General features: G+C 41.6%; 1 protein-coding gene across 5 annotated transcripts in view; it reads left to right on the plus strand.

The window, feature by feature from the left end:
* The window catches only part of MACIR (macrophage immunometabolism regulator), a 145568-nt gene that overhangs the window by 5700 nt on the left and 125983 nt on the right, over positions 1–13885 (plus strand). For 2 of the 5 annotated variants that reach the window (XM_034656594.1, XM_034656593.1), the window contains 2 exons: positions 1640–1729; positions 10336–12811. In XM_034656594.1, coding sequence (XP_034512485.1) covers positions 10359–10982 — 624 coding nt within the window. In that variant the 5' untranslated portion in view covers positions 1640–1729; positions 10336–10358 and the 3' untranslated portion in view covers positions 10983–12811. Of the gene's footprint in view, positions 1–1639; positions 1730–10335; positions 12812–13885 lie in introns of those variants that run through there. The other 3 variants (XR_004624173.1, XR_004624174.1, XM_034656595.1) reach the window with 2 other exon arrangements.

Genomic DNA, 13885 nt, shown 5'->3' on the forward strand with positions numbered 1-13885 from the left:
CCAAGCAGTGCTCCGTGGAGCCCTTTCCGGGGGGCTGCCGGCTCCCCAGGAGCGGTGGTGAGGCCGCGGTGCTAGGGGCGGCCTTCGCTTCGGCCCGCGGAAGGGGCTCCAAATCAGGAGTTTCTCTCTAAAGTTCCCTTCGCGGTGAAAGCCCACTTACTGAAGAAGGGATGAGCTTGAACTTCAGAACAACAGTAGGGGACGGTCTGAGAGGAGGTTGTGTTGGATACAAGCACCTGCCGTCAGGCCGCAGTTTTCTGCGTTGCAGTTCACTGGATGTAGAAACCAGCGGCTTGGCTGGTGGAGGAGAACCGAGTTTCCCTCCGCAGGTGTCTCGGTTAGGCAGTCTGGACCCGGTTTGTGGCAGCCGCCGCGGCAGGGAGCGTGGCGTGTCTGTTTCCTGCATCTGGGAGGTTCCAAAGGCTGATGGCCAGGGGAGCTCCTCAGAGTGACAGGCGGGTCCTGGGACACTCAGTCCTGCCAGTTTCTCAAGCTGAAGAGGCAAAACCCTATAACTCAGTAACCGGCATTTCCTTTGGATGAAACCCTTCAGGAGTGGCGAGGACAGTCATAAAGTGCCAAAGTCCTGCCCTTGTCCCTTGCTGTTGGCATGGGCCCTGAGGGCGTGTTGTCACTGTAGCGCCCTTGTGGGCCCTGTGCCCCTGGGCTGGTGAGATGAATCCTCTGAGCTCACCGGAGGCTTCCTGGCCCCAGGTTAAGCACAGCAACAGAAACCCAACCACCAAAGAGATCTTTACAGGTGGATGGGACTTTGGGGAGTTTTCTTGACCTCGAGAAATTAACCCAATTAACAAGGAAGGTAGGAGATAAAGATAGATTCTCACAAAGATAAATTCTCACACATTACCTCCCCAGGTAAGGGGAAGGCCTGGAGGAGATGCTAGAAACGTAAAGCAATGTGAAAACTCTAAAGGAGTGTTGTTCCCCTCAAAAAAAAGTGTTTTCCGAGGCCTTTCCAATCATTTGCCTCAGAGCAGTCTTATGAAGGATTTTTATTGTTGCTATTTTACAGCTAAGATGAGTAGACACCAGAAATTAATTGCATAATAATAACATCACGCGTCTCTAAAGGGCTTTACAACGTGCAGAACACGTTCCCCTGCCTCATCTCATCTGATCCACTTAACAACTATATGAGGGAGGAAGAATGGTATCGTCCTCATTTTCAATATTGCTCTTTATGCACGGTCAAGAGACGGAGTTCTTAGCAAGGCCATGGCTAGGACCTGTTCCTTTGACCCCAGCGTCATCATTTTTTTCACAAGACACTGTGAATCTCTTGAGTACATGAAGAGAACTCGGGTGGTGGAACCACCATTAAACTCCCCACGTTTGTGTGTCTGTTTGTTCAGTCCAGTTAGCTGCTTTTAGTCTGGAGGTCGAATTTCAGCAGCAGAATACAGAGGAACAAACATGATAAAATGTTTAAAGTTTAATTTAGTTGAACAAAGTCAAATTGCTTTAATTAAATGAATTAATATTGCACCCTCTATAACCTGTACCTGATGTTAGTACCCCCTGCCAGTTCCATCCTGTGTTGCAGTTAGAATTGTTACAATTGCTTTATAAGTTGTGTTACTTGTTAAATTAAAGGTTTATTTTTATATTCCATGTTTAGTATCTGGAGTAGAGCAGAAAAAATATTATGCCTGTGTTCCCTTGGGACTCATTGGACATTGTACAGTGACGTCTTCTGGGATTTAGTCTGGTGAGTTCTATTTTGCTTTTTCCTTTTATTAACCCATTGTATGAACACAATGTCATCATGTATTTTAAGGACTGCATAAACAGATGAATGTGAAATGTCGAGATATTGTTGCAAATATGTATACTACAGTAATGAAATTTTTAATGATGGGAACTGAAATTGTTGCAGATTGTTAACATTATTATCAGAAGTGTTTGCCTTATCGATTGAGTGGGGTTTTTCCTTAGTCCTGTGAGATAAGGGGGTTTTATGGGATAATATTTCAGAATAGAGTGGTTAAGAGGTAGTTGCTCTGATTTCAGGGAAATTTTAGCAAAATGTTAATCCCTAGAGATTGGTAAAATAATTTGCAAAAAGTTCAGTTGTATGTTATCATACGTAAAGAATGGCAAACAGGTGACTGGAAGATGCATCAGTTTTGCTTGGTCATATAGCACTTCACTGCAAGTGTGACCTTCCTTTTATTACACCATGAATTTAAACTTGTTAAAATTATGCAGTGCTGTTGTCTTTTCGTTGTCTTTTTTCAGTGCGTCATCCGTGTATCTGTGCTAACAGTTATCCCTGTGGCTCCATGTGTTTGATGGTGAAAAAAATTTAATAATTATCTTTGTAGCTTTGTAACATTTCAGAAAGTGTATTAGTGTGAGTTCGTGCTTTGGTATCTCATTCTATTTGGGCAATATCTTTGTAGGTCCTTGCTTTGAATTAGGGTGGTCAGAATCTTTGAGGGGAAAATACTTGGGAAAAAAAATTCTGGAAAAACTTCTGGTTTCATAATAAGTGATCTCCAAATTAGCAGTCAGCAGCAGAATGATTCGAAAGAATGGTGGGGAAAACCAGACACTTTTGTTTCATTAGGTAATATAGCGTACCGGATTTATGACAATGTGTTTTAAAACATTGAGAAAATGGAAACATTACTAAATTTTCAGTTTTGAGGAAAAAAGCAAGACGCTTGAAAACTCTAAGTACAAAATACTTTTAGAGGATATTGAGCAAGAACTCATCTAATTTAGATAAAGCCCAAGACTAGAAGCAGTGAGTGGAAGTTACAGGAACGTGTGTGTCTGTCTGTCTGTATCTTTCTCTTCAGATATGCATGTGTATATGTAAGTATGTATACATAATTATGGATATAATTATATATGTAAATACAAGGACAGTCTAGCACAGCTGCAAAGATGAAATGAACAGACTTGAGAGGTAGTGAGTTACCTGTCATTGGAGGTGTTCAAGCATGCACTGAACAACCATTAAGATTCCTTCTGACTCTGAGATTAGGTAATTTGTAGAATTTTAAAATTAGGAGGATGGTCAAAAACTTGGACGTATGTGATAGGCTTCTTTTATTTTAATTTTTTTTATTCTTTTTTTTAAAGATTTATTTATTTATTTGACAGAGAGAGAGACAGTCAGCGAGAGAGGGAACACAAGCGGGGGGAGTGGGAGAGGAAGAAGCAGGCTCCCAGCATAGGAGCCTGATGTGGGGCTCGATCCCAGAACGCCGGGATCACACCCTGAGCCGAAGGCAGGCGCTTAACGACTGAGCCACCCAGGCGCCTCTTTTTTTAATTCTTAAAGTCAGACTTCAATTTGAAGAATAATTTGTATTTGGTAAAAATTACCGTTTTGTATAGGTTGATGAGTTTTAACAAATGTATCCGGGGGCGCCTGGGTGGCATAGCGGTTAAGCGTCTGCCTTCAGCTCAGGGCGTGATCCCGGTGTTCTGGGATCGAGCCCCACATCAGGCTCTTCTGCTATGAGCCTGCTTCTTCCTCTCCCACTCCCCCTGCTTGTGTTCCCTCTCTCTGGCTGTCTCTATCTCTGTCAAATAAATAAATTAAATCTTTAAAAAAAAAAAAAAAAAACAAATGTATCCAATTGTGGAATGCCCATTATAGTCAATACATAGACTGTGTTAGTCACCCCGCCAAGATTCCCTGTGCCCCGTTATAGTTTTGTCCCCTCCTCCCAACCCTGACCTTTTGCAGTCATCCATTGATTACTGCCCTATTAGATTTCCAGAATGTCATATAAATAGAATCACACATACGTAGCATTTTCTATCTGCTGCTTTCACTCTTGTAATCCTAGTTTGCTCCTTTTTGTTGCTGAATGGTGTTCCATCATATGGATGGAGCAGTTTCTTTTTCCATTTCCCTGTTGATGGACATTTGGATTATTCCCAGTTTTTGGTGATTATGAATAAAACTGTTAAAAACATTCATGTTCAGGTCTTTGTGTAAACATACATTTTCATTTTTCCTAGGTAAATACCTACCAGTAGAGTAGGCGGGTTGTTTAATAAACTTTTATTTTACTGTGTAAGTAATTGGCAGACTCTTTTGCAAAGGGCTCTACCTGGCACAGACTTCTAAGAAGCTAAAGTAACTGTACCAAAGTGTGTGCAGGTGAAGGGCCTGTTTCTCATTCAGCAAAGATTTATTTTTATTATATATCCAGTTTTAACAAGTTTGATTAGCACATACTTTTTAAGCCAACAGTGGATTAGAAACAGAAAGTTAGAAGGCGTTAGGGACAGGCTATTAGCAATTCGAAGCAACCGAAAATCTGCTAATAGGACAGTAATCACTGATTTAAAACAAAACAAAACAAAACAAAAAAAGGCAGGGAGTTAGAGGAGTGAAATTCTTCTATCTGGTAAGTTCTTTTTTTTTTTTTTTAAGATTTTATTTGTTTATTTGACAGAGATAGAGACAGCCAGTGAGAGAGGGAACACAAGCAGGGGGAGTGGGAGAGGAAGAAGCAGGCTTCCAGCGGAGGAGCCTGATGTGGGGCTCGATCCCATAACGCCGGGATCACGCCCTGAGCCAAAGGCAGACGCTTAACCGCTGTGCCACCCAGGCGCCCCTCTGTCTGGTAAGTTCTGACAGCTTCCCAAACATGTGTGCAGAGTAGAATCTCCTGGAGATGAGAATTTCAGAGCCTAGGCGATGGCCTAGGTGACGGAAGCCACAGACCTGGGGTAGAGCACGGGCATCAGGAGTTGCTGAAGCTCCTTGGAGGCTGTTCGCGTGTATAGACGGAGGGGACCCACGTGCCCCAAGCACAGCACGATGAGGTTGTCGGCGTCGGAAAACCGGCCCTGCCTGCCTGGCCCCGGGCGAGCCCCTTCCTTGACAGCTTCAGTGTCCTGTTCTTCATAGTCAGATGCTCTGCACAGGTGAAATCCAAGATGATGCTGGCATTGAAACTAGGTGGTTCTAGATATTACTGACTGACAGTAGTCAAGCTTAGGGAGAGTCCATTTGCCAAGAGCCGGCTTTATTCCAAATGGATCATTTCTTGAAAAGGATTTTGTTCACATGGTGACATTTTTGTTCTGTATATTTAGACAGTTATATATGTTTTCTCTTAAATGGAATTGCTGTGTGTTACTAAAAACGGTTCAAGCATATGGGATAATTTTTTTGATTACTGATGGTGACTTTTTTTTTTTTTTGGGATAAGCCTGATGTAAAAAAAAATATTCCCAGAATGCAGTAATTCTCAAAAAGAATTCTTTGTAAGGCAGTTGTGAAACTTCTCAGCTACTTTCAGAGCTGGTGTGAGGCACCTCGGCACCTTGGCTATATTTTTTAAATGCTCCTTGTGCCAAATGCTTGGGAGGTTTGACCTCCTGGGGAGTGTTCGGAGCCAAGCAGATTTTACACAGGTGAAGGTCTTTTGAGTGCGCTTATTCGGTGTACCAGGGTCCCCTACACGTGTGTTGTAGTTTGGACCTGCTGTTGTTAGTTGCAGCCAGAATTCATAATTGCGTGCCATACCCCATGTTTTTAAAATAATGCTCTGTGTACATTTTTCTAGTAGATATTGAGCTGTTACCATGTCTAGTCTTGTTGAGTTTTGAATCCTCCCACATTTCAAAGAAATACAGTGGCCCCTGTGAACACTGTGAGGTCTTTCTTGTTTTGTAAGTCTTACGTCACAACCTTTGTTACAGATTAGATTGTGAAGAAATTTGATACTGAACACCCTTAAGTGTCATTTAAAAAAATTATATATGTTCATGGGACTCGTTTAGGAAACTCAGTTTTAAAGGTATTGCTCAACTACAAGTTGACTTTTCTATTCTCTTTTGTATTTTTTGTTCTAGACTCTTCTATCAACAGAAGTTTTTCTGCTTCTGTTATTATAATAACAACACTTCTTCTGTTTTCTGTTTCTGGTTTTCATTTTTGCTTTAAACTACATATGAAAAGCATTAATGGAATCAATAAGAGTGTTGTTGCTCCATGATTTCCAGCGGTCAGCAGTGCAGAAGTTAGTCAGCGTCGTGCCTGGTTTCCCAGTTCGTGTTTATTCTTATTGATGCAGTGCGAGTGGGTGCCTGTTGCCCATACCCGCAGTATTTGTAAGAGTTCCTCGTAATCTTTTATCTTGCCAGTATTCATTTATGAGGCATGGTTTATTTTAGGATAGGAAACAAAATGCTTCGTCACGAATGGTTTGTTAAGAATAATAAACCTATAAGCAGATTCTGCTGAACACAGACCATCTCCAGTTGTCGTCGTGGTAGCCATGTTTCCTGATCAGTGCTTTTATTTATTTTGTGTTTATTTTTTCAGAGAGAGAGAGAGAGCAAGTGAGTGGGTGGGGTGGGAGACAGAGGGAGAGAGAGAATCTAAGCAGACTCCCGCTGAGCGTGGAGCCTGACACGGGGCTCAGTTTCACGACCCTGAGATCATGACCTCAGCCAAAATCAAAAGTCAGACGCTTAACCAGCTGAACCACCCACATGTCCCTGATCTAGTGCTTTTAGTAAGAAATTTTGCTGTGTGAAATACTGTACCTCCATCTTCGGTGTCACTGTTTTCTTTTGCTTTTTTTTTTTTTTTTTTGGTAGAATTGCAGAATTAGAAAGTAGCTAGACTTCTTCAGATGTGTTCCTGTACTACTTCTGCTCATTTGCGAGGTCACCTGAGGAAGTTGATCCTGTAACTGCTCCCAGGGTCTTGCTCCAGTATTTAAATCCAGTCAGGAAATTCTCAGGAATTTAATAGCATGAGAAGTTTGCTTTCGTTCACATTGAAGAGTGGAGGGCATACTGCTTAGTCAGCATTCCACCTACCGAAAAACAAAATATTTGCCAATCAGTGTTCTCTTTTCTGAAACGCGGCCACCGCCTAGCTTTCTTAGTGGTGTATGCTAGGTGCTCTTTAGAAGGGCAATCAATATATAAGTAAAATGGATCCTTTAAAAAAAAAATCTAAGCAGTTTGCAAGAGTTGCGTTGTTGCACCATTGACGTTCCTACTTGAATATCAAGAGGTGAAGATGTTCTCGTACATTTGACCATTCACTGAGGAAACCAGTGAAACTACCCAACAGAGCTGTTAGTTTTGAGACTGTCTTACTGTTTGGAGCAGAAGCCCTGATGTTTTTATAGCTAAAACGTGCAAGCAGATTTCCCGAATTTATAGTTGTTCATCAGAAATTCCATAGCTGGGGCGCCTGGGTGGCATAGCGGTTAAGCATCTGCCTTCGGCTCAGGGCGTGATCCCGGCGTTGCGGGATCAAGCCCCACATCAGGCTCCTCTGCTATGAGCCTGCTTCTTCCTCTCCCACTCCCCCTGCTTGTGTTCCCTCTCACTGGCTGCCTCTATCTCTGTCGAATAAATAAATAAAATCTTTTAAAAAAAAAAAAAAAAAGAAATTCCATAGCTTGCAGCTATATATGTAATATTTAAAACAAGCGTTTTTATGTTCCAAGACAGCGAGACTGTAATTCAGAGATTTGACGTAGAGTATGGACCCTAGTTTCTAGGCCACATACTTGTTAGAGTGTATTGGAAATGCTGTTCCTTTAACTTGCCGGTGAAGTGGTGTCTTCTAACAGGGAGTCTGGTGTTTACCTCAGCAAAGTTTGGTAGGTTTCTTACACCAGGCAGCTTGGGTGGAATTTCCAGAGCTCTTAGATTACATCTGTTTCTTTCATTTGACAATCAGGGTGAGATCATTGTCTGTCAGGTAGATACCTGAAGATCCTGTTAGGTGGTTTGGCCCAGCCCACGTGCTAGTTTTTATGATGTTACGGCTGCTGGAAACCGAAGCCGTGGTGGGTACTCATCTCAGTATTGGCCTAGTATCTGTTTCGTGTCCCATCAGATTGTGACCTTTTTATATCACTTCATGCACTCTCTTCAGTTTTCTCATTTTCTAGGTGCTTATTTTCTAGGTAATAGATACTTTCTGCCTTTTCTGTCAAACCTTTGCATCCTGACGTCCTTTATCCTCCTCCTCTAGAGATTCTGAGAATTCCTGGTGGGCTGCCATGTTGCAGCAGAACAGGCTTAGGGTAGGAGCAAACCTGTGATGGTCCTGTTGACCACAGAAGCCTGTCCCTGCCCTTCTTATTGTGTTTGTCCGCGCTTCCCTTGCTTAGCCATTTCGATCCCTCAGAAGCACAGAAGATGACTTCCAGCCTAGCCTCTGTTTGAATTATTACCCAAATCCCAGTGGGTGGAGTGTGAATGCACGGACTTGGGCACGTTGTTAATGCACCAGATGAGACCACAGCGAGGTGGTCTGTGCACTGTCATGGATTCCCAGATTTGGAAGAGACCGAGACGAGTGTGTCACCTAGTGTGGACTGATTGCCTGACTGTTGTCACCTGGGTCATTCTTGCGTGGTTACCCATCCGTGTGTGCTCCGTTTCCTCCACAGCCCTGCTTATTTGAGCCTCACCGACCCTCCTCACCTTGTCTTGTAGAATGGAGTGTCAGAGACACACTTGCTGCCTGTAGCTGCCTGTCTGGTTAGGTAGGTTGGAGGCCTTGGATCTGTCCTCTTGTGCTCCTTCTGGGTATCTAGAATTCGTGAGAAAGGAAGTATTAGATTAGTGTGTCATTTGGTTTAGAGGAAACATTTGTTTATTCAGCATAAGGTTTGATGAAGCTTGGGCCCTCCAAAGTTTATTAGATAGAAATCTTCAGGTTTCTGTATGCTTATCAAAGTAGCTGACCGACCCTAACTATTCCTGTCCTCTTAACAGAGAAATTTAAGTTACACGATCAAGTATAAATTTATTTTTACATTAATAATGTAGAATAAAGCCAATTACCTTAAATCTGGAAGGGTTGAGGGGCTACCATATTTTGATTAAATTAAATTTGGAACTACCTAGACTAAGATTTAGAGCAAGACGTGAGTAAAGCTCTGTGGATCCCTTCGTCGCATGCTGTACTTCAGGACTCAGTGTTAATGTTCGTCTTCACTTGTGCTCAGATGTGGACTGTAGTGAGGACAGGATGGTATCAGGGGGCTTCTTCACAGTCTTGCTTTATTTCCTAACGAAGGAAAGTACAGCATGCAAGTGAGGGGATAAGGTTCTTTTTTTTGAAGCTTTAGAATTGCTTGGATTTTAAATGAATACCCAAACTTTGGGAAATGCTTCAATCAGGAAAGGATTATTTGTTTTGCAAAAGGATTGATAAGAATTATTTAATATAACAGTCTTTTCCAATAAATTTTTCATCTTAAAATTAGTTACTATTTGACATCATTTTGGTTGGCAATCTGAAATACTTAAAATTGTGTTTTCTACTCCTGACTGATGCTTAATTAAAAATAAAGTTTCTCTGAAATGACACTGTCACTCACTTCCCCTTAGTACTTTTCATTTTCCAAAATTTGACTTATCGGCAGCTTTCTAGAAACCTGGCCATTATTTGTGGTACTTCTTGTCAGGGGGTTTTTCCAAACTGTGTAACGTCATCATCGTGATGAATGATACCAGCAGTCATTGAGAATTGTTCTGCCATTTATTAAACTATTCAAAAGTGCAGTGTCTCGGGTATTGCAAAATAAAATAACTCACAAATCAATGGCGTATTTTCTGATTAAATAGTCCAAGTGCATCTGATATTTTATATATGTTCAATATTAAAAATTACCTGATTTCTTGGATTTAGGGTTTATGTTTAAACTACAAAATGGTTTGCTCTAAATAATTCATTGGGGACATGGGAGGAAGAACATTTGCGGAACTTTCCGTTGAGACCAACTTTCCTCCATACCTTAAAAATATTTTGGGGGGCCTGTTTTGGAACCTTTGCAGAAATCGATCCGTTTTCATCTCTCATGATGTGCCCCTTAAACGCAATTGAAAAAAATGTGTAGGTGTGAAGAGCTGAGTACTTATTTTAAATTAAATGTTGGGAAATATAAAGATGTCAGTTTTCAAGTTGGGAATATTTGGTGGATCCTTGTGGCACTGTGTAGGATATTTTTATCGGCCTCGTGTTGAGATCTGTATTTGATTTGCTTCCTATCCTATCAAGGAGTAAACTTCGTGTGATTGAACGGAGTGCCTCATTTAGAGAAAGTACTGTTTTCTGTTGCCGTCTCCATCTGAAAACTTTTAGCGGTCCTGCCTTGGAGTTCATGCAGGCAGAGAAGTCGTAGTCATTTTATGCCTGCTCTGGAATGCTGTATAGACACACATAAACATCTGGCAGTTGGACAGGGGCTGTTTCTCAGGCCGGTGTCGTTTCATGCTCCCTGAGCCGTCTAAACTGCTCCAGCTCGGCCCAAGGTTCTGTGCACGATACCGTTACGATCTGCGTCTGTTTGCTTGCAGGAGCGTGCCGACTGGTGCCTAAAATGGAAGTCGACGTCAACGGAGAGTCCAGAAGTACCCTGGCCACGCTGCCCTTGCCCGTGGCCGAGGCGAGCCCCCCGGGCAAGGCGGAAGCCGAGAAGCCCCGCTGCTCCAGCACGCCGTGCTCGCCCATGCGCCGGACTGTGTCGGGCTACCAGATTCTCCACATGGACTCTAACTATTTGGTTGGCTTCACAACTGGTGAGGAACTCCTGAAGTTCGCCCAGAAGTGCACAGGAGGTGAAGAGAGTAAGGGAGAGGCTGTGCCTTCCTTGCGCTCCAAACAGCTGGATGCAGGACTCGCGCGTTCCTCCCGCTTGTATAAAACCCGAAGCAGGTACTACCAGCCGTACGAGATCCCGGCTGTGAACGGCAGGAGGCGAAGGCGGATGCCCAGCTCAGGAGACAAGTGCACTAAATCCTTACCTTACGAACCTTACAAGGCCCTCCATGGGCCTCTGCCTCTTTGTCTTCTCAAAGGTAAGAGGGCTCACTCCAAATCCCTGGACTACCTCAATCTAGATAAAATGAGCATCAAGGAGCCAGCCGACACAGAAGTGCTACAGTACCAGCTTCAACACCTCACCCTCAGAGGGGACCGTGTGTTCGCTAGGAATAACACATGAGTGACTTGCAGAGAGTGGAACCAGTTTAGGGCAGCCTCCGCTTGGCCGGAAAAACCCACTGTCGTACTCTGTACAGGACTCTTCCCATTATAGATGGTTATATCAGCTAAGTGTTCCTGGAACATAAAAATTGTTTGGATCAAAATTTGAATACAGGAATGAAATCACAGGTACTTGGGGGGAAATCATTCTAGAGCACGCAACTGCAAAGAAAACAGAATGTTGGCCGTTAGTTTGTATAGCTTTTTAGCTAGGAAAAAAAGGCTTTGGTACAGTAATACCATCTTTATGATTCTGACACTCAAATTGGGAATGTTATCTGCTTGGTTGTTGCTGACTTGGTATGATTCATTAGAAATTTATATCTTTAAGTACTCAAGTACTTCTTTAATCTCTGTATTTTACTATAAAATGTATGTAATGATTTGTTTTATGAAATTTAGAACTTGAACATTGCTGAATTGGACCACTTTTTATTTTTAAATATTGAGTTTAAATATTTTATAACTGGTTTTGCACTGAAACAATTAACATTTCAGATTGACAAGAGAATAATCTTTCTTCACTTGCCTCAATAATACTATTGAGCAATGAATTTTTTTATTTCCGCATGGAAAGTTATTGATCTCTATGGCTGTAAAATATTTCTTTATAGCATTATTAAAGTGTGTCTTAATACAATTAAATTTGGGATACAAAGTATTTATTTTACAACGGGTGGGGGGAAGCTTTTCCAGAAAGTTTCCAATATGAAGTTTTCATAAGTTAAAAAGTTTCCTTAGTGCTTACTTTCTAAGTTAAAAATTCATCTGGAACTTTAAAATGGAAAGGATTCTTTAAGTTGTGGATGATAGGCATAATACTGTTTGCATCTGAATGTTCTGTAAGTGAATGAAACTTGAATAGAAGGACTCACGATGTCTACTATCGAATGCTTAAACTAAGTATGAAGTGACACCATTCAGCATGGCAGTGGGTCATTCCAGTTTTCTGTGCAGCTCATGCACTCGTTCAAATTCCAGTCTCTAGGATTAGTGTAGGAGCCTAAAGTGCTTCTATAGTTTTAATGGGTTAATCCTGGATTACTTAACAATTTATGTCAATTGCACTGGTTTAATTTGTTGCTAAAGGAATAACGCCCTGGCTTTAGTAACAAATACAGCTCAACTATTCTTGAGTATATTTTGAGAAAAATGTATGTAACTTAACCTTTTGTAAAAGTTTCTATTTCTTTTTTTCTTTTATGACTCTTGAAGGTGCAATTTATTACTGAATTGGCATTTCTGGCAGCATAGGAACTGCTTATTTTAAATTTCAGTTTGGGGGCCGTGAGTTTCTTAGGTGTTAGCAATCTTGCTTATAAAATATGAACACCTTTTATTAATGAGTGGGTCATTCCTGGTGCAGATATGACTTTCCTTTAGCCACAATGAATGGCAAACTCTGTTTAGAGCAGAATAAGTATTAGGAAACCCTAGGATCTCTTCATCCACATTTATCATGCTTTCCCTGAGGCAAACCATGTGAAAGCACCTTGGGGAAGTTGACGCTTATGTTACTGAGTTGATCAGATTTCTTGGTGGGCTGGAAACTTTCAGCTGTTGTATATTTTCAAGTAAATTGCACCTTTGTAACATATTGTATTGACGAATGATCACTAAGATTAACTCTATCTATACAGTCATTAGTTTGACAAGAAATAGAATCCTGTCAGATGCCAAAGAGTTGGGATTTTTACGTTTAATGATTAAACACCGTTATTTATTGATGATTTACCCTGTGGAACTGTATTATTTCTAACTATGAAATAAAAGGGTCATGTAAACACACATTGTTGTGTGGTGCTTTAAACAAGGTCCATCATCGACAGGCTAGTTATTTACTGTTCAGGAATTACGCGTAAGGACTTATTTTTAGGCCCCATTTTTGTTAAAAAAAAAATTTACTTATGTTGCTCATTCGCTTCTCCCGGTAAAGGATATATTCATGGCAATGGTATGTATTCAGTCCATGAGGAAACACGGCTGTGTACCTGTGAGATCTGTCCCCTGCCCATGCACCTACGTAATTTGTTGAGCTAAATAAAAATATGCAGCTCGCTTGTTTTGTTTTGTTTTCACTTAAAGACAAGTAAAGCTCAGTGGCAGAAATGAAGGGGTTGGAAGTTTGGGGTATGGCATGTGTGCAATGATCTGGTTAGTAAAGAGAAAAAAATTTAAGTTCAGTTTCCCAGAAAGAAAGTTTTGAAACTCTAGGTCTGTAGTTGACAAAATGTGTTCGGAGAGCTCCTTCTTTCCACCTTGCTTTCTCTGCACTCCATGATCTTGTTGTGGTCCAATAGAAGGTAGTATCCCAAGAAAAAAGGTTAGCCTGGATCTCTTTTCTCGGGGGGGGGATCCCATTTTCTTTAGACTTTTGACATGGTTTCTACTTTTGAACTCTCTCCCGCCATTTTATCAATTTAATATTTCATACTAAATGGCACACTTGCCCAGAAGACACCTGATGCTATCATACAGTGCCTGCCATTTACTGAAACAAATTTTCTTTTTTGCAAAAATATGTGTTTTAGAGGTTCCGTTGATGTTTAAAGTGACGATAGGATTTCACCCTTGGTGCCAATCTAAGGCGAGCTGCGTTTATGTCTCCGACTTCTCCTTGGCTGTGTTTGCACCTCTGGTTCCAGGGCTCCTGGAGTCAGCAGTCGGGGAGGAAAAGACTGTGGGGGATGGATTAAAGTGTAAACCGGTTCAGAACCCCCAGACCTTCCAGACTGTGGCTCAGCGTGGCTCCTGTTCCAGGCTATTGTTCATTATGTCATTTAATGCCCATGTGTGGGTGCCTTTTTCCTTCCCTGAGATAATTATTTAAATGATTTCAATATTTGGGGTTTGGGAAGCTTT

Source organism: Ailuropoda melanoleuca, chromosome 3 (assembly GCF_002007445.2).
Source record: "Ailuropoda melanoleuca isolate Jingjing chromosome 3, ASM200744v2, whole genome shotgun sequence".
NCBI lineage: Eukaryota > Metazoa > Chordata > Mammalia > Carnivora > Ursidae > Ailuropoda > Ailuropoda melanoleuca.